At 39.5% G+C, this 20774-nt stretch overlaps 2 protein-coding genes across 3 annotated transcripts in view; both read right to left on the bottom strand.

The window, feature by feature from the left end:
• Positions 1-20774, bottom strand: part of LOC127038947 (phospholipid-transporting ATPase VA-like) — a 143492-nt gene that overhangs the window by 22012 nt on the left and 100706 nt on the right. For both annotated transcript variants that reach the window (XM_050931976.1, XM_050931986.1), the window contains 5 exons: positions 16022-16239; positions 12709-12903; positions 8520-9081; positions 1863-1966; positions 1565-1691 (listed from right to left, as the gene is read on the bottom strand). In XM_050931976.1, the coding sequence (XP_050787933.1) occupies positions 1565-1691; positions 1863-1966; positions 8520-9081; positions 12709-12903; positions 16022-16239 (1206 nt within the window). The remainder of the gene's footprint in view (positions 1-1564; positions 1692-1862; positions 1967-8519; positions 9082-12708; positions 12904-16021; positions 16240-20774) is intronic.
• The window catches only part of LOC127043515 (phospholipid-transporting ATPase VA-like), an 84766-nt gene that overhangs the window by 28600 nt on the left and 35392 nt on the right, over positions 1-20774 (bottom strand). The window contains exons 8-12 of the mRNA XM_050937375.1: positions 16022-16239; positions 12709-12903; positions 8520-9081; positions 1863-1966; positions 1565-1691 (exon numbers count right to left, since the gene is read on the bottom strand). Coding sequence (XP_050793332.1) covers positions 1565-1691; positions 1863-1966; positions 8520-9081; positions 12709-12903; positions 16022-16239 — 1206 coding nt within the window. The remainder of the gene's footprint in view (positions 1-1564; positions 1692-1862; positions 1967-8519; positions 9082-12708; positions 12904-16021; positions 16240-20774) is intronic.

The raw sequence follows: 20774 nt of genomic DNA, 5'->3' as shown, positions 1-20774 counted from the left end.
TAGGAAGGCACAGAATCTGGCCAGGGCCCGAGCCAATGTCTTGGACCTAGTCCAATGCCTGTTAAAAATCAATGAGGGTCTTTTCACTGACTTTTGTGTGCCCTTTTGTGTAGTACCATTTTATACCAATAGAATTCTGTTGACGTCATCAGAGTTTAACTGATTTACACCAGTGTAAGCTAGAAGAAAATCAGGCTGATTGTGCCTCAGTTAGGTACAATGTCTCTAGGGGATGAGGGGGAGTTTTACTTCTGCAGCACCTGTTCATAGGGTACAGCACATCTACTGGTTTGCTGGCTGGTGCTGAGGTCCTGTTGCCTCTGAGTACTCTGGGGAGACTAGTTCCAAGAGAGGTGCTAGCCTGGAGCAATCTATGCGGTTACAAGGAAAGCTATTGCCTATGCACAGCTGCAGGGGGAGAGATGTATCTCTCCCAGCCTCACTGGTGCAATCCTGCAGTGCTCGCCATAGTGCACCAGTAGGTGATTAGACTCAAAGTCTCTCCTACCACAGTCTGAGGTTGTCAGAGGATAACTGGCAGAACAGATTGTTTAGTTCTGGCTGGAGTCTATTTGTACTTATCCAGCTGTGGTAAACTATGTTTTTATTTATTATTAAGATGTGCCTGTACACGCAGAGTCAATAGAAGCAGCCCAGTCACATTTGCTTGAAATGATTAAAAACATTAGCACTGTTCCAGTTATCTTTGCCAGAGAAAGAAACTAATTGTCTGAAGAAATAATAGATATTTATAATTTATTGAGCTTTTGACATTTTAGTTAAGAAAACAAATAGAAATACTTAGCCCTTGTACAGTCCTTTACATTTACAAATTTTAATGACATCAAGAGATCCCTGGGAAGTAACTGTTATTATCCCCTTTCTTCGGAGCATGCAGGGCCTGATCGTCCAAACATGCAAGTACTTAACTGTATGTAGACGCTGTCAGGAATCAGGGCCTGCAGCAGAGCTAATCTCCAGGCAGCCTCAAAACTACAGCTGGCTTGCAGCAGGCTGCCTGATTGGTCACACCACCTGATTGACTGGAGGGACCAGCAGGCCACTCTTAAGTCAGAAGCAACAGCAGCTCGCTGGATGCTCAATGCTCATGCCCACTACTGTGCCTGTTTCCGGCCAAAGGGGGCTGCGGGAAGTGGTGGTCTGGCCCGCACCACTTCCCGCAGCTCCCATTGGCCCAGAACAGTGAACTGCGGCCACTGGGAGCTGCAAGCAGCCGTACCTGCGGATGCTCAGGTAAACAAAGAGTCTTGCAGCCGGCCGGGGCTTACCCTGAACAAGCCATGAACCAAGTTTGGGAACCCCTGGTTAAGTTGGTATTACATCAGGGATAAAATTGTTACCTAAGCAAGGCAAACAGGATGTGTCTTATGTTAATTATTATCCCATTCTTTTGCGGTGCTGCGAGGGACACTTGTGAGGAAGTCTAGTAATAACCAATTTCTGTATGCATAGAAATCATTGAAAAGATAGAGCAGAGTTTTAAAATTGAACTTTGAAAATGTTTAACACATTTTAATTTCATGTCCAGCTCTCATGTAGTTACCGAGTAGATGCAGATTTGTCTCTATACGAAGTGCAGATTGAAACAGCAGCTCTTCACGGTTTTCAATAGAAGATTCTGCTTCTAAATGACTTTTTAACCAACTAGCATATTCCTCTTTGCTTAGAACCTATTTAAAAGGAGAAGGTAAGAGTACATCCAAAAAGATGCATAAGCATTCATGCATTACCGAGTAAAATGAAAAAAAATATTCCTAATAAATGTTCTTGCTAATGGACTGCAACTAAAAGATTTGTCAATACTCTCCTTAAAAGCAAACTTAGAGCTTGCATATACTTACTCTCTTGGCAATACACAAGGTCCGCAGCCCGTCTACAGCATACAGATTAAGGTAATTCTGAGTTTTGCTTTGGATTTTTTTTTGATGATTGCCTCTAGGGTCATCTAGTTAAAAATAAAGGAGAAAACGAATGAATGAAAAATAGCAGCAATTAAATGGCCTTAGAGAATATAATTGTTTCTTCAGCACTTACTGTACAAAAGCTTAAGAAGCGATACTTTAAAAGAGCTCCTGACGTCTCATGGGAAACTTTGAAAAGCTTTCTATTTAGAAACAATTCTCTTTACATACTATCTATTTTTTTAATTCTCTGTTTAAAAGTCACCAAGAACAACTGTATAACAATAAGATCTTTCCTTATTAAGCATTCATCTGCTCCTCAAGTATATTGTGACATCACGATAATCTCCACAGCAACCATGTATGTCATGAACAGAGGTATGATTTCAAATTAGCAATAAACAGAAGCAGATGGTCTATGTATAAAAAATCTTATTATTAACCAAATATTTTTAAATAAATGTGGGTAGAAAAGATAATTATATTTAGAAATAATACTAAGTTCTCAAAATGAGGTTGTCAAGAGTTGGAAAGGGATGATATTTTCATCCTCCAGGATCAAGACAGACTCAAGTACAATGTATGATTGCAGCAATAACCAATAATAAGAATTAATTGTAATAGTGATAAAGTGAACATAGAAACAGACAAGAGAAAGCATTTTAGGTTGAAACAATGGAGTGAGTACACCTGAGAAACTTCAATAGCTTGAAGCAGCAATTTTTCTATAAGCCAAAATAGTTTCTGAAAGTCTACAAGTTTTCTAGGTTTATGAGTCCTGTGACTTCAGAGGGATAGGCCTATGCAGTGTTCCTCAGGCAATATTGGTGTTATTGGTACTTCCTGCTTTACATGGGTCACAGATGTGATTGAAACTGGAGATAAGGGGTTGGGAAGGCACAGTTTGGTGGATATAGCATTAGCAGTTCTTGTTAAGTTTGCTCTCACCCAGCAAGGATATTAGCAGCGGGTCTGGAGAATAGAAAACTTTCTAATATCAGATCAAATGAGGAGAGTGATGATTGATATATTTATCCAGGGTATGGACATGTGATGTCTGTCTTATCTATCTCAGAGTTTTATACTGGCACTCAGCACCCTAGTATCTGAGCACCTGACAGATAAAATCAACAGCAGCAGCAAAGTCCCTAGTGAACTTCATGAAGTCTCTGGCCCTTTTTCCTTTTCATGGTAAATAACTCTGCTTTTCTTTTTGATCTTATTAATTTCCTATTTTTATTGTTATTTTCTGGTAGTTTATTTTTTGGAGGTAGACAAGAGTATTATTTTCTTTCAGCATTTCCTTGTTTCAGGGCAGCAGGTCCCTGTCCTGAGTTTCCTAAGCAATGGCAGTGCATATTACTAACAATGGCTTAGCAGACTTACAGTAGAAATTTTTTTTGTCATTGTTTGCCCAACCTTGCTTAAATCTGGTTTGGCTTCACAATTTCAAGTTTCACATTTCTTTTAGGAAACAGTTTTGAGGGAATACATATGCATACCAACAACGGAGAAAGTATCGTATCAAAAGATATGTGCTGATACTGAAGTAACTTAAGACAGGTTTCTTTGCCAGCGTTCTTGGATTTGGTGCGTATGCAACTCTTTTACAACAATTGGCAAGATAATTCTTTCAAGGATGTCCAGCCTTTAAATCTGGTGTCGCTCTTCTGGTAGTGTTCCAATTCTCTTATCTGAAAAATCTGTGATAATAATCTTCAACAATTATATAATCTAAGTTGTTGCAGATAAACAGATGAACTTGTTGGCATTTCAGTAGCATCCTTGCTTGTTTTGTTTCTTAATATGACTCATACACTGAACCTTTCAAGTGTTACTGACATCATTAATGATACTTTTCAATTTGCTGACACATACACAGCTAAAAAAGAACATCTTGGGCTTAGTTTACATTTTCCCATGTCCATGAACCCACACAATATTGTGTATTACCACAATGTACGTTCATGTTAGCTGTTTTATGTATATCTATTTTCTCACCTTTAAAGATTGTGCCATCCAAAAGCACATCTCTGTAGTTCCATTAATCTATAATGTTGGGAGTACAACTTTTCTTCTGTCTGGCCATTCATCCAGTATTACTGGCTTCAGAACCTTTATTTGTTCATTTTCAGTTCCATCAATTTCTGTCATTTTCTGGAGTACCATCTGTAGCTGCATGCCCATTCATTCACTAATCTTATGTGGATATTTTCTTGACAGAGTACCTGCAATAGATTTTATCTTTGCCTGGAAGATGAGCAATTTCAGTATTGTATTTATGCAATCGGAGAGCCATTCCTGGGTGGTTTTGCCAGAGACAGAGATTTCTTCAGGAATTATTCAAACTGTTCACAAGCTGATTCAGCTGTAACACAGGGCTGGAGGACACATTTACAGAACTTGCAGCCAACTACAATTACATATAGTTTCTTTTATACATGTACATGATTATTCTCTCTAGTGTATGAGACTTGCAAAGATATGGCCTTCTGGGAGCAGTCCTGAAACAAGTCCATTTTTAGATGAATCTAGTTTTAGAGAGTCAGCATTTTTTTAAAGGAACAAAACATGGAAGCACCGAACCTATTTCATCGTGATAAGGTATTTTGTATTCTAGAAAGCAATATTGTTTGCTTGCTTATTCCAGAGGAAGTATCTCACTGTAGAAGCCATTACAGTGATGCAGGGACTTTGGATAGGTTTGGTGCAATCTTGGACAGGTGGTTAAAACACATGAAGAACTGTTTCTGTCACTATAAGCTTAAGTGGCATTAACTGGATCTGGTCTAATACCACCACCATTAAGAACAGGTTGGAAAATAGAAAATGATTTTCTATGGATGGAGACATATACCTTTTTCATATGATGTCTCATGTACAGCATGGAGGATTGCATCACATTCCTTATTTTATTGAACAAATAACAGGGAATCAACAATGAAGGCTGCAATTCCTTTTAATCCTTCATATGCCTCATCAGTCTTGCACTGAAATTCACCTTCTGGTCCGATGTAAGTCAGTAAATGAGTAAATAAAAAGGCAGAGAAAAGGAATCTGCTAAAGTTATCAAAAGATATGTGCTGATAATCAAGTACCCTAAGACATGTTTCTTTGCCAGCATTCTTGGATTTGGTCTGTATGCAAGTGTTTTACAACAGCTGGCAATTATAATTCTTTCAAGGATGTCCAGCACATGTAGCCAAAGGAATCAGCCAAAATCTATTTTGAAAGTTGATAGTTGTGATGTCTATGCAGTTGTTCAGTACCTTGACCTTGCATTCACCCACTTAAACAGTGCACACTCGTAAATGTGTATGTGATGTCTTCAACAGCTGGCACAGGATGACATAGTTCTTTAATTACTCAGAACCAAAGAGAGTCAAGTTTGCTTGTCCGGGCTTTTTCCATGACCACAAGTGAGTTAATCAAACTTGTCATTGCTTTAGTAATGAGACCTGTATGTAATCTGATTTCGGCTCAAGTTGATTACTCAGTTTAAACAGTAACTTTCCTCTTTATGGACTGTAGAGGTCCCTGTTTGGCAAGGTGAAAGGAATATTCTCCTGGGAATAATCCAAGTGCTTTGAAAAATTCTGCATATTGTGTGAAAACACCAGCTTTCATAGTCAAAACAAATAGCTCCAATGTAATAAATTCAGAAATTTTACAAGTTTTCAAGCTCATTGGTTGTTTCTGATTATTTACTAGATAACACTCAAGCTATAGCATGGCATTTTTGCATCTGCTTTCTGGCTTGCATATACATCATACTTTAAAATGTTCTCCTGTGTAGCCAGATAGTTTGTTCCAGTAATGGAACCTGACATTTGGCTATTGTAGTGGTCTCTTGGTCTCAGTCTTGGAGGGAGGCTACTCTGTCTTGCTGCATGAGGCACCAAACAACAGTAAATTAGCCATCAGTGGCTCTGGTCCTCTGGGTGGGACAGAGCAGTAAGCAGTCTCTAGTCCCAGCTTCCTGGCTAGGGCAGACAGCAATCACAGTTTAAGGCTCTGACCCACTGGGAGGGCCAGAGTAATAAGCATGGTCGCAGGCGTTGGGCCTAAGGGACTATTGAAGATCAGGACCCTGCAGGATGGATCCTCAAGTGCAATTCCATGAATGAAGCTGAACAACCAAGATAGCATTTGTACCCATAGACATTAACTGATACTTAAGGTCACTCAGAGCAGTTTACTAAAGACAACCTACTTATGGCAGCTGATAATAGTGCTGGGAAGGAAGGTAAGAGCAATTACTAAACTTTGCTACATTTATGAATCCAAAAGTTATAAAACATCATGACTCAATTCTCGATAAGAGTCTTTATTAAAAAAAATCCAAAACTGTAAAACCAGGGTCAGTTTAGACATCTCCAAGTGCTGTGGTTCAGAGTTGTTCTATTTCCGTGTGCCCATCGGTAACATTTACCCCTAGCAAACAGCAATTTTCAAAGCTCTCCCCTTACCCTTTTCTGACCAATACCAGAATATTTGTTTTACATTAACAGCAGATTTTTTTTTGCAACTGCCTATGTGTGAAAGAAATCTCTTTTTTTCTCCTAACTTTAATCTCATAGTGAGTTCTATTAAACTTTCCCGGCACTCCAAATTCTTTATTAACACTTTGGAGGGAAATAAGTAACTTCAGATGCGTTATGTGCATTCCTTGATATCAGTAACCTTATCAGACATTATTCAAGAATACTTTACAGTGAGCTAAGGACAAGTTCTTGAATGTCTGCCTCTGCTGTGACCTATATAGCTGTAAAGCAGAAAACTAATCATGACAGATTGAAATCCTGTAATATCCTGGACAAACTTTATTGAATTAAGTTAAACCTTATTGAATTAGGGTTAATACCTCTGTGGTCCATTGTATTAAAAATGCAGTTGTGTATTGTTATTGTGGAATTGTATGTAATTCCCCTAGGAAGACAGGGATGCTGACGTAATTCCTCTGGTTATCAGCCCTTTGAAGCCACCCCATGGAGAGGTACACAAATACAAAGTCAAACTTGATTTTCAAGGGTCCAACAAAGAAAGGACCTGGGATCCTGCAAATAGACAGTATCCCAGGTCCATGGAAGGCCCAATCCTTATGGAAGGGTTGGAAGGACTTGGCCTATTGAGGCCCCATAAGACTGGGTATTTGTTATGAGCTGATGCTGTGATGAACTTGAAACCAAAACAACCCCCCTTAGGAGGAGCGTGGAAGGATTGCTCCTGCCAGAGCCCATGTAAGGGCTGGGGTGATCTCTGGTAAGCTTATTAGCAGGTAGCAAGATTCCTTTATTGTTTTTAATATGTTTTCTCTGTAATGGTTTTTACCTTAAGAACAAAGTAGGCTTTATTAGAAAGAGCTGTGTGGTAACTTATAACTGTGGGCAGTCACACTGCTAACACTCTCTGAAGAGGACGCAAGCACATGTGCTTGGCCAGCCTGTCCAAGCACATGTGACAGTTGTTCTGAACTGTGACATTAAATTAACATTTCCTGTAGCTTTTTAATGAAAATCACACAGTATGATCCTTTCACTGGTATTTACTGCAGCAGCCGTCAGTAATGTGAAAGTAACCATAAAGTCATCACACTAGTGAGATACAGGGAATTTCTAATACATTAGATTTCTGTCCAGTCACACTGGGTTCACATTTGAATGTTGTACATAATTAAATGTTGAACACAGTAAATCAGACATCACACATATTGAAAAACCTAGGTCTCAAATAAGTGCATAAGAGCCACCAAGGTCATCTTTAAATCCAGTTGGTTACAATAAAGAGGCATTAAAATTGCTTCTGGTTCACAGCATGTTCACATATTTGAGACTTTGTAACTGAAAAAACACCTTCCAAAAGATAAGCTTCCTGTTCACAGTTAGAAGTCTATTTCTCACTAATCATCTGCATCTTTAAAACTAAGACCACTCTTAGTAATTAACCAAACAACATTTCTCTTAATACAAAAACATCTGAGTAAGCAAGCAATGTTGGGAAAATGTACTCAAGGAAAGGTAAATTGATTTGGCAAGGTCTTGAAAAATGTTCACTTAAAATAAGGTTTGCCGTTGGGAAAGCTGATACTGAAATCAATATTACTCACATTTCTTTAGGCAAAGTACCAACAATCCACTTTAAGAAGTTACTGGTTATTGAGTTTATAAAAGAAGCAGAGAGGTCCTGCTATAATATATTTCTGCAGACCCGTAAATGATATAGACACGACTCTGTGCTAGAGAACTGCAATCAGACATGCTGAGATCAGGGGCGGCTCCAGGCCTCAGCACACCAAGCGCGTGCTTGGGGTGGCATGCCGCGGAGGGCGCTCTGTTGGTGGCTGGGAGGGCGGCAGGCAGGCTGCCTTCGGCGACATGCCTGCAGAGGGTCCGCTGGTCCCACAGCTCCAGTGGACCTCCCGCAGGCGTGCCCGTGGAGGGTCCACCAGAGCTGCAGGACCGGTGACCGGCAGAGCACCCCCAGCGGCATGACGCCATGCTTGGGGCGGCGAAATGTCTAGAGCCGCCCCTGGCTGAGATTGAAGTTCTCTAGCACTGTCTAAGGGTTAATTGCAAAAGAAGTAAGTGAGAACTATACCTGAAGAACAGGGCAGAAGAAGATCCATAATAACCGAATCCGCTCCTTTAGTGTAAACATTTATTTCATCTGTAAGGGGATGCCTAACTACCACTGACATTCTTTTTCTGATGGAATCAAAGCCCAGTGTGTGCAAGAGTTCAAAGGTTAACCTTCCCAGATGAGGTAGCTCTACTGATACCTGGTCAGACAGTCTTCCAACCAGAGCACAGTTATATGCCCGAGCTGCGTAGACAAGCGCAGCTTCATCTGGACTCTCTGCCTCATAACGGAGTTCTCCTTCTTCAGGTCTACCCCCTATAGCCCTTCTGTCCTGCTGTGAGCAATAGTCATTGTTATTCATCTGCGGAGAGTGCGCCAACTTCTCTTCCACTTTTAGTAAAGTGCTCTCAGAGGATACAGATGAAAGAATACTAGAACCGAGTCTGGGCATTGATTTACTGGTAGTCAGGCTTGATGAACTGCTGCTGTTAGATCCAGAGGTCAGACGGCTGGGAGTGAATCTTCGAATGAAGTCTTCTATGGTCTTTACTGGTGACTTCAGTTCAAATCTAACTCTAACCTTGAGAAATAAAAACCAACCACCAAAAAAAAGGATATATAAGAAATTGGACATTGTCATTTGATAATTCAAAGTAAGAAGCAAATCTCAGTGTGTGGCAAAAAGCTATGACAATCAGAGATGGACAAGTAAGTGAACAAGAATACCTAGGCTGACACTGTACCAGAAATGTTACTGGAACCAGTATGTATACACTTCAGAATTTACACTATTGTTGATCCTTCCTTGTGGAACCAATGTTAGAATTGCACCCTAAAAATAATGTTAATATAACTAAAACCTTTTCATTCTACGGGTATGTTTAAGTGTGTAAATTCAGCTTGAGGAGACATATCCTGCTAGCTCTGATCAAGCTAGCACATTAAAAATAGAAGTTACTCCTGGGGGAATTCTGTGCCACTGCGTATGTGCGTAATTAATGAGCCACGCATATTTTTATTTTTTTGCTCAGAAAAAAGCTTCTGCCGGAATGTTGCTGCAGTTCTGCCTTTTGCCCATCAGAGGGCACTGTGGTGATAGACTAAAGCAGTGGCTCCCAGGCAGCTAGGGAAGAGAAAGAGGCTGCAGTGCCTTCTCCACAGCACCTGTCGGATCAGGTCATGTGATGGGGACAATGGGGAGGCAGACAGTGTGGGGCTGCTGGGGGTCAGACAAGTGATCATAAGGGCTAGTGGGGGAGGACAGTCTGGGGTAGGGGCTGAATGGGAGTGGAGGTGCAGGGCCACATGGGGATGGAGTGGGGGTGCAGAGCTACAGTGGGATGAGGGATGGCTGAGTGGGGATGGAGGGACACTTGGGGACAGGGTCAGTTGTGCCTGAGTGAATGGGAGAGGCTAGAGGTCAGCCAGGGTCTGCATGGGTCAAACTATCTAACAATCACTCCCCACCCCCAAAGCTGTTCCATATTTTTCCCACCCACACGCAGCAGTGCTCCAAATCACACCCACGCTCCTTCCCACCAATTACTTCCCTCTCCCTCAGCTCCTCCATTACCCCTGACTACCCGAAGTCTTTGCACTGCTTCTGAGGGGTGTGGGAAATACGGTTCTGTATTGTAGTTTAAATGAATTAGTACTCAGGGTTCTGTATTAATATGCCTAGTAAGGAATCTATTTGTCAAAAAACATTTCCTGAATCTTTTTTGTTGTCTGTATTGTTACAGACATACTTACTGACAGGTACTTTGAAATAAATGACCAAAAATAATTGACACTAGTATCATAACCTAGTCCCAGATTTGGACCTTAGCGTCCAAAATATGGGGGTTAGCATGAAAACCTCCAACCTTAGTTACCAGCTTGGACCTGGTAAAGCTGCCACCACCCAAAAAATTAGAGTGTTTTGGGGCACTCTGGTCCCCCCAAAAACCTTCCCTGGGGACCCCAAGACCCAAATTCCTTGAGTCTCACAACAAAGGGGAATAAACCATTTCCCTTCCCTTCTCCCTTCCAGGTATTCCCTCCCTGGGTTCCTGGAGAGATAAACAGAAGCAAACTCCGTGAATCTAAACAGAGGGATTCCACCCTCCCCGTTTCCAGCCTTGGAAAAAAGAAGTACCGAGAGCTAATCTCTCTTCCCCCCTCACCCAGAGGGAATGCAAAGTCAGGCTAGTAAATCTAACACACACAGATTTCCCCCTGACTTCTTCCTCCCACCAATTCCCTGGTGAGTACAGACTCAATTCCCTGGAATTCCCCACTAAAGAAAAACTCCAACAGGTCTTAAAAAGAAAGCTTTAGTAAAATGAAAGAAAAATACATAAAAATGGTCTCTCTGTATTAAGGTGACAAATACAGGGTCAATTGCTTAAAAGAAATATGAATAAACAACCTTATTCCAAAAGAATACAATTCAAAACACTCCAGCAACTATACCATGTAAATACGAAAGAAAAAAACAATAATCCCTATTGTATTATGATCCCAGTACTCACAACTTGGAAACAGAAGATTAGAAAGCAGGAAACAGAAATCCTCCCATAGCCGAGAGAGAGACAGGCAGAAGACCAAGAACAAAGGACTCACACACAAACTTCCCTCCACCCAGATTTGAAAAAGTCTTGTTTCCTGATTGGTCCTCTGGTCAGGTGTTTCAGATTACTTCTTTCCAGGTGAAAGAGACATTAACCCTTAGCTATCTGTTTATGACAACTAGTGTGATTATATTGTGGTATTTTGACAAATAAAATATGCAGAATTTGAAACTATTGTGTGCAGTATTTTAAATATTTTGTTGGAGAATTTTTCATTTTTTGGTGCAGAATTCCCCCAGGAGTAAGAAGTGTAGCCATGTTGGTATGAGCAGCAGGAGGGGCTACCCACACTGAGTATGATCCCATCTGAGACTATAGGTATGTAGTTGGGGCAGTGAGCTCCTCCTGCCACTTGTGATGCTATTTCTAATGCACTAGCTTGATCAGAGCTAACCAGGCATGTCTCCTCCTACTGGAATTTACACATTCCAGCTCTAGCGTAGACATACCACTTGCGTGTATTCACTAAAGTTGGTCAAAAAAATGTTTCTGGAACACTTCTGTGGGAAAATGCAGTTTTGGTGAAACCTAAATGTTTCATGGGAATGTGTCCATTTCAACACAATTTTAGACCAGACGAAGTTGAAACAAATCATTTCAACTTTCTCTCTCATTTTGATAATGTTGAAACATTTTGTTTTGATAAGATAAAATGTTGTATTCTGATATTTTAATTCATTTTGTTCAGACTTGTATATTATACTAAAATATTAATTTACAATTATATTATATTCATTACATATAATGTTACATATTATAATGTTTTAACATCAAAAGAAAATGTTTCAATGGTTCCAAATTGAAATTCTTTGGAATTTTCATTTTGTGGGAAAAATTGACATTTCTGCTAAGAGAGAAAACAAATTTAGAAATGTTAGTATTTCCTGTGGAATGGAAAACTCCAGCTTCTGATCAACTCTAATATTAAGTCTAATTATATTTGTGTGATATGCATTAGATGATGAGTGTTTTGTTCCACTTCTCATTAATAAATGATATTACTTTCTAAGTACATAAGTCTGCCAAATCATCAGCGGTCATAATCTTGCCCAATTTTTATTATTAATTTTCCTTTACATAATTTGCAACGTTTAAGAGGAGATTTTGTCAGCACACTCTCTTTATAATATTTTTAAAAAATAGCATAGCCTTCTGCAAATGTAGTTGATATAAGCAAAATATTTATAAAGAACTGCCTATGTGCCCCTTATTCCAAGGGACTCTGACAAATTAACCTAAAACATGCCCAGAGATGTGAATTATGTTGATTTAAGAAGTTTCAGTATGTGAACTCAGTAAGGAAAACACAGTTTTAGAACAGCTTCAAAAATTGCAGTACATACAAATAATCTGTTGGGGTTAAGAGAAACAGTTGAAATACACCTGTTAACTAATGCTTGACCTCACCACTAATTTTAAACTTGTATATGTTGTTTTCCTCATTGATGTATGAATTGGTGCCAAGAATTGTATCATAAAATCTCTGTTTCCTTCAAGGAAAGGACAGTTTTATGTCTCCTATTTATACATCTCAGAGATAATCATATACAACATAATGGAGACTCACATTCCATTTTGCTGTCTCTCTAACCTACCTTTTGCCGTGGCTGATCTGGAGAGGTAACAACAACTGTATTGCAAATAGTCAATGCTATGAAAAAGTCAAAGACGTCAGAAAGTTCAGGTGTGAGCTTGGATAATGGCTGTTCATGGCTTCTCGTAACCTCAAGACTCCTTGCACATTCATTTACTTTTTCTAGCAAATTAGGATCTGGAGTGATGTCTTTTTCCTAGAAATACAACAGGAACAATGTTAATACTTTGCAGGTTCGTATATTTTAAAGTCTCAGACTGAACTGGTTCTGCCTGATGCATCAGCACCTCTCTGGTGGCCCCCATATATTTCTGGAGAATTTCAATTTTCCATTAAATGACACTTCCCCTGTCCTCTTTCCCCCAACCAGACATGCAGAAATTTGTACAATTGTAGGCCTTATGATTGCAACATTAATTTTGTGAATGTAAACAGATGCAGGGGTATCTTCCTCTCCCTGGTAGACCACTTAAAATTGCTTGAAAAATGTTGTGGACTGCCTCTATTAATTTCAAGTCATTGTTAATACTGAAGCCTAATGATGACAATTACATTGTAAATGAGCTATTGTTAATCCTTTAATTGCTGATCATTGTAACAGAAACATTCTGCTATTTTGGCATTGTGGAATGGAAATCGAGTAATGTCCTGACATGTCGTCCTCTCTTCAATCTTACCTGAGAGAATTATTTTAGGCTGCCACAATATATAGACTTATATCATGAAAAACAAGACAACAAAACTAAGAGCTAGTTCTGACATCAAAACAGTAGGCTTACCCATTTTGCACCACTAAGAAATTGTTTACCTCCATTATATTTTAACCACTTTGAACTTGAGAGAAGCTCATATGCCACTGAAATCAAAATGTGGCATGTTTTCCACTGTGATTAAACAGCTATTACATTCCTTTCAGGGCAGAGATATCAATTTCCTAAGAAGGCATAATGCTGGTTACAGAAAAGATACAAAGTGGGCTTCATAAAGATATGAGCCCTAAAGCATTGTCTTTATTGGGAATATACTCCAGTTTCATCAGCTGTTGCACAACTAGTGAGACAGCTGCACCAGTACAAACCTCATGTGTCAAAACAACAAGCTGAAAGCTGTGCGAATAGAGCTTACCATTGATTAAACCTGGGGTTAGCTCCATCAGTGCAAATTACAGCTTTCCTTTTCTACACTTGGGGTTTGCACTAATGCAGCTTCATTGCTGACTGAACATCAAGAGTTGGAATTAGGGGAGACTCTCAAAGTATAGGTTTCAGAGTAGCAGCCGTGGTAGTCTGTATCCGCAAAAAGAACGGGAGTACTTGTGACACCTTAGAGACTAACAAATTTATTTCAGCATGAGCTTTCGTGAGCTACAGCTCACTTCTTCGGATGCATAGAATGGAACACACAGGCAGGACATATTTATACATACAGAGAACTTGAAAAGGTGGAAGTATGCATACCAACAGGAAGAGTCTAATCAATTGAGATGAGCTATCATCAGCAGGAGAAAAAAAACTTTTGAAGTGATAATTAAGATGACCCATAGAAGGTGTGAGGAGAACTTAACATAGGGAAATAGATTCAATTAGTGTAATGACCCAACCATTCCCAGTCACTGTTTAGGCCTGAGTTAATTGTATCTAATTTGCATATTAATTTGAATTCAGCAGTCTGTCTTTGGAGTCTGTTTTTGAAGTTTTTTTGGTGCAAAACTGCCACCTTCAAGTCTGTCACTGAGTGGTTAGAGAGGCTGAAGTGTTCTCCCACTGGTTTTTGAATGTTATGATTCCTGATGCCAGATTTGTGTCCATTTATTCTTTTGTGTAGAGACTGTCTGGTTTGGCCAATGTACATGGCAGAGGGGCATTGCTGGCACATGATGGCATATATCACGTTGGTAGATGTGCAGGTGAACGAGACCCTGATGGCATGGCTGATGTGATTAGGTCCTATGATGGTGTCACTTGAATAGATATGTGGACAGAGCTGGCATCGGGCATTGTTGCAAGGATAGGTTCCTGGGTTAGTGTTTATGTTGTATGGTGTGCGGTTGCTGGTGAGTATTTACTTCAGGTTGGGAGGCTGTCTATTAGCGAGGACTGGCCTATCTCCCAAGATCTGTGAGGAGATCTTTAAGGATAGGTTGTAGATCTTTGATGATGTGCTGGAGAGGTTTTAGTTGGGGGCTGTAGGTGATGGCTAGTGGCATTCAGTTATTTTCTTTGTTGGGCCTATCCAGTCTCCAAAGAGAGACTGCTGAACTCGAATTAATATGCAAATTAGATACAATTAACTCAGGCCTAAACAGAGACTGGGAATGCTTGGGTCATTACACTAATTGAATCTATTTCCCTATGTTAAGTTCTCCTCACACCTTCTATGGGTCATCTTAATTATCACTTCAAAAGTTTTTTTTCTCCTGCTGATGATAGCTCATCTCAATTGATTAGACTCTTCCTGTTGGTATGCATACTTCCACCTTTTCATGTTCTCTGTATGTATAAATATCTCCTGTCTGTGTGTTCCATTCTATGCATCCGAAGAAGTGAGCTGTAGCTCACGAAAGCTCTCAAAGTATACAGGACCTAATTCTTCTCTCCATTCAAGCAATTTAACTTTGGCAAAATTGCATTGACTTCCATGTAAAAACACTGTAACAGAGTAAAACAATCTGGCCATGCAATATTAACGAGATAGCAATTTGCAGGAGGAAAACCATACACATGACACTTAAAAAGACATGTAGAAATTAGTCATGGAAAAATTATGAGAACATCGTTCCACTTAACTTTTCTGCATATACAGGAAGTTTTTGTTTGTTTTTCTTTTTAATGTAACTTGCTCTATTTAATGATAATCTTGAACCATTTACACTTGAAACTGTGGAATGACCTACATTTGCAATTACAGGGTGAATTTGAATACATTATTAGCACAGTTCCCAATCCAGTACTTACTATTCATGCATTTGTAAATCACTGCTTCCCAAAAGCTAAGATAGCAGACATAGACCAATTAGAACCCTTGTTTTTAATCCTTAATCTAACATCAATAACTGTAAACAAAGGGATGAAACACGTTGTTCTTGAAAATCAAGGAATACCCAAAACAAAGGCTTGAGCTTATCTTTCTGAACTCGGGCAATGACTCTTTATATAAGATCTCTACATACTTGTTTGTTTTAACCAAAAAGAGTGATGAAAAGGAAAAAGCCAAGAAGATGAAAGCTATGAAAAGTACAGATTTCTTCGTCTTTTCCCTTTAAAGAAATTGATACAAAAGATACAAACAAAGCACATTTGTTACTCACAACTGACCATGGGGCTACTGAATGCAGTGTGCTTGGAGAGAATGCTTGCTCTTTTTGCTTCAGCCCTGCTGCCGGTGCGTCGGTGGGATTTCATACTCAGGCTTCTGTGGACAACCTTAATGCTCTGATGACTGCTGACACTGTTCCGCTGGGATAATGTTCCTCCTTTAGCTGCTGTTTCTTCCTCCTCGGAATCAGCTTCCTGGTACATGGCTAAACGTCTGGCTATTGACAAAAATACACAACGTGTAAGATTACATATTTTGTAGGGAAGAAGACAGAAAGAGAAGTGGTGGCTAAAACTCTCTCTATGTGGTCTAGTTTTAGTATTATATTGCACTTTACTGTAAGAATGAATGATGCTATTATTACAATATAACAGGCTAGTCTTAATTGAACAGCAATATCTTTTGACTAATGCAGATAAAAGAATTAGCAATTTAATTCAGTACACTGCCTGCCTCATCTTCAGCTCAGTGTGACAAGGCTATTCAGTTCTGCAGTTGCTCACAAATCAATTGATGCTCATTATAAAATCTCCCTCCATAACATTTTTCTTGCTAAAACTATCCAGAAAATTTGCTTTTCAGTTATGATCTGTGAAGGAAAAACCTAAACTTTACTGTCCTCCAGCAAAGATTGGGAAATTTCGCCTCATGTATTTCTGCCCACAAAAATTTCAGAATGAATCTATCTATCTATGGTACTTATAAGGCCCTCATTATCTTAATATCGGAGCACTTCACAATCTTTCCATTTTATAAAGGGGAACTGAGGCACAAAAAGGCTAAGTAACTTGCTCGAGTTCACACAGAAAGTCTGTAGCAGAGCAGGGCCAAGAAGCTAGGTTCCCAAGTTCTAGACTAATCATTGGACCGTCCTCTCTGAATGAAATCCTAAGCAAAACAAACATGACAATGCTAAGTAAAAGTACAGTAAATGATCAACTGCAACACCTCATCAACAATGATTTTTAAAACCTCTCTCTATGTGTAGAGTCATACTGTAGCTTATTAGCGCTGTAGGATTGAAAACTGCTATGAATCGGGGTATTGCAATGGCTTGATTCTATTAGTTATGTACTGCAGAGCACAAATAATAAGTGTACAGAATTAAGTTTGCTTCAGAGTTTTCCCAGCAAGTTTTCCCATTTTTTAAATCAAATCTTTGATCAACTGTGTAACTACAAAAGTTTATGATAACAAGCTACAGTGGCGGTTTAATCCACATAAGGAAGATATCACTGAACAAAAAAATGTGCAAGGCAGTCTTGATGTAGCGCACATCTATTTCTAGCAGATTTCATTATTTCTAGGGCTGTCAAGTGATTACAAATTAATTGTGATAAATGGTGAGATAAAAAAATAATCACAATTAATCAGTTATAATCACACTGTTAAACAATAACAGAATACCATTTACATAAATATTTTTGGATGTTTTCAACATTTTCAAATATATTGATTTCAATTACAACAGAACACAAAGTGCACAGTGCTCACTTTACATTATTATTTTTGATTAAAAATATTTGCACTGTAATAAAGATAAACAAAACAAATGGTATTTTTTTCAATTCACCTCATGCAAGTACTGTAGTGTAATCTCTTTATTATGAAAGTGCAACTTACAAATGTAGAATTATGTATAAAAAACTCCATTCAAAAATAAAACAATGGAAAACTTTAGAGCCTACGTGCCCACTCAGTTCTACTTCTTGTTCAGCCACTCGCTCAGACAAACAAGTTTGTTTACATTTATGGGAGATAATGCTGCCTGCTTGTTATTTAGTGTCACCTGAAAGTGAGAACAGTCGTTTGCATGACATTGTTGTAGCCGGCGTCACAAGATATTTATTTGCCAGGTGCCCCAAAGATTCATACGTCCAGTCATGCTTCAACCACCATTCCAGGGGACATGCGTCCATGCTGATGACAGGTTGTGCTCAATAACGATCCAAAGCAGTGTGGACTGATGTATGTTCATTTTCATCATCTGAGTCAGATGCCACCAGCAGAAGGTTGATTTTATTTTTTGGTGGTTGAGGTTCTATAGTTTTTGCATCAGAGTATTGCTCTTTTAAGACTTCTGACAGAATGTGTCACACCTCCTCCATTTCAGATTTTGGAAGGCACTTCAGATTCTTAAATCTTGGGTCGAGTGCTGTAGCTATCTTTAGAAATCTCACATTGGTACCTTCTTTGCATTTTGTCAAATCTGCAGTGAAAGTGTTCTTAAATTGAACAACATGTGCCGTTTCAGTGCACATTACAATGCTAGATGAAAATGTACTTGTTGTTCTTCACCAACATGTGGTTAAAAGTATGAGAATTTTTCAGGGCAAATGCGTCTAATTAAACATTGTCTCCATTCTCTCTTACACATACAGCAGAACCTCAAAGATATGAACACAAGAGTTATGGACTTACCAGTCAACCGGACACTCTATGAAACCACACACACAGAGCAAATACTTTACTGCCTCAGGGATTTTAGCCCTGGGACTCAGGGCTTCAGCTGGGGGAGATGGGTTTAGGGCTGCAGCCACCGGGTGAGTGAGGTCAGGGCTTCTGGCCTGGGGGTAGGGGTCAGGGCTTCTGGCCTTCAGAAGCACCAAGGCTGAGGGCTTCACTCCCATGTCGAGTGCTGAGGGTTGGGGCTTTAGCTATGAGGGGAGTGCCAGTTTCAGCTCCAGCGGTCCTCCCATAGGGAATGCCCCAGCATGCTCCCCCCAAAGCTGAAACTGGGATTGGAGCTGTGGGAAGCCCAAGCCCTGGTGCTCCCCGTGGTACAGAAGCCAGGAATGGAGTTACGGGGCTGAAGTTCTGAGCTGCAGCATGCTTCCTAGATCTAAAGCCCAGATCCCTGGTGCTCCCGAGGGTCAGAAGCACTGACTCCATGCTCCTGCTTGGAGCCCTGACATCCCTCCCCCACATGGCTGCAGCCCCAACCCCCCTCAGTGGCTGAAGTCCGTAACATCTTGTTCAGAGTTAAGGACATTTCAGAGTTACGTAACATCTTGTTCAGAGTTAAGGTCATTTCAGAGTTATGGAAAACCTCCATTCCCAAAGTGTCCGAAACTCTGAGATTCTGCTGTACACACCAATGTACTCTGGGAAAGATATGCTCATTTTCATTAGCATGTTTTCACCTCAAAGCAGTATTACCAATTCACTTTGCTAACCATCACAGATACACTTTTACAGCTGATCCTGCAAGCTTCGGAGCAGCACCCTCAATTTCCAGCAGAGTCCATGGGAGTTGTGAGTACCCAGCATCTCACAGGAACAGGCCCCAGTGGCCTAAGATCGCAGACTCAAGTTTGCCACAAGCAATAATTTTTCTTACAGTTGATAATGTGCACTTGAATGGCATGCCCAGTGAATGTCATACTGCTCTGTATTATGCACCTTTGCCAGGGAAAAGGACCAGACAAAATGACTACTTTTATCTTTATAAAATGTTCCACACAGCTGGTCAAGCTCTTCTCCAACTATATTGCTTAATAACAGGCCATGGCAGTTTTGGTTGAATGCCTGACTTGCAGAGTCTTTCCAAATAAATATGAGATCTTATCATCACATTCAGAAAAAGTTTCTGTTTTGAAAACATCTTTCAAAATGCAGGACTCCAAGCACAAACCCCGAGCTAATTATTATTTTATTCTACAGACGCACAAATCAGAAGCTAAGTGAAAATGCATTACATGGAAAATGTACCAAAGTCGCCTTTGCATTCCTTATCTATATAATTATTCATTGCTTTTGTCTCTTCTATTTTTTAAAAATCTTTTGTTTACTGAAGAAGCATAGAGTAAGTGTTTTCCTCGAATGATGTTCAACAAGCTTATCAATATTATATGTATATTGTAGTCATCTCTAGTCTGCACATAAGCAAATGAAAATATTCTGTTCCCGAGAGATTTTCTTTAGAACTTTAGTCATTCTTGCCATTTTAAGCCTAAGCTTTACCCCTAAGCTGAAGTAGATATAAGATCACAGTCTGAAGTACAAACACTCGATTCTCATCTCATGAGAATTTGTGTTCAGCATCATATCAGCTAATCTCTGGTTGTCCTCCAGATTTATACCAGCGTACATGAGATGAGGCTCAGGCCCACAGAGTGGAATAGGATTTTGGCTGTTTCTGAAACAGTCTTATATTGTATATGGTAAGTATTAAGAGGTGTTAGAAACTAGGATATGTGGTTTAATCTATGCACTATGGTTCATAACTCTTCAACTGTGTAAAACATGTTTCTTTAGGCACACTATGTTCTCTCCACCCACCCCTCCTTCTAGTCTCAAATTCAGAACCTTTTCTATGAACTTTACATCATGAAAGACATTGTTTTGGGATGGTTTCCAGTATCAACAGCTTTTACTCACTGAATACTGATGTCCTTTCCCCATGTAGAGGATTCTTTATTTGGAGTAAATACGTACACACCTTTCAGAACCACAATAATGTAACTGGGAATATCAAATTACACAATCACATAGCTCATGTTCTATAATCTTTCATATTAAACAGAGTAATAAATAGAAAAAACATTGATTTTTTGGTATGAAACAAGAAGCTCACTTCCATTACATTTGTCCTATTCAAATGCAACAATAAAGTGTTTAATATAACTACACTATACTAATAATCAACTAGGGTATTTGGTGAGATTTTTTTTAAAGATTTATTTTTACTTAGCCCTTTTCTTCACTTATTAATACAAAATGACCCTCCATGTCATCCTGCGACCTCTACTA

This window comes from Gopherus flavomarginatus, chromosome 1, assembly GCF_025201925.1.
Source record: "Gopherus flavomarginatus isolate rGopFla2 chromosome 1, rGopFla2.mat.asm, whole genome shotgun sequence".
Classification (NCBI taxonomy): Eukaryota; Metazoa; Chordata; order Testudines; family Testudinidae; genus Gopherus; species Gopherus flavomarginatus.
The sequence above is the reverse complement of the archived record's forward strand: the minus strand, read 5'-3'. Positions and strand labels throughout refer to the sequence as shown.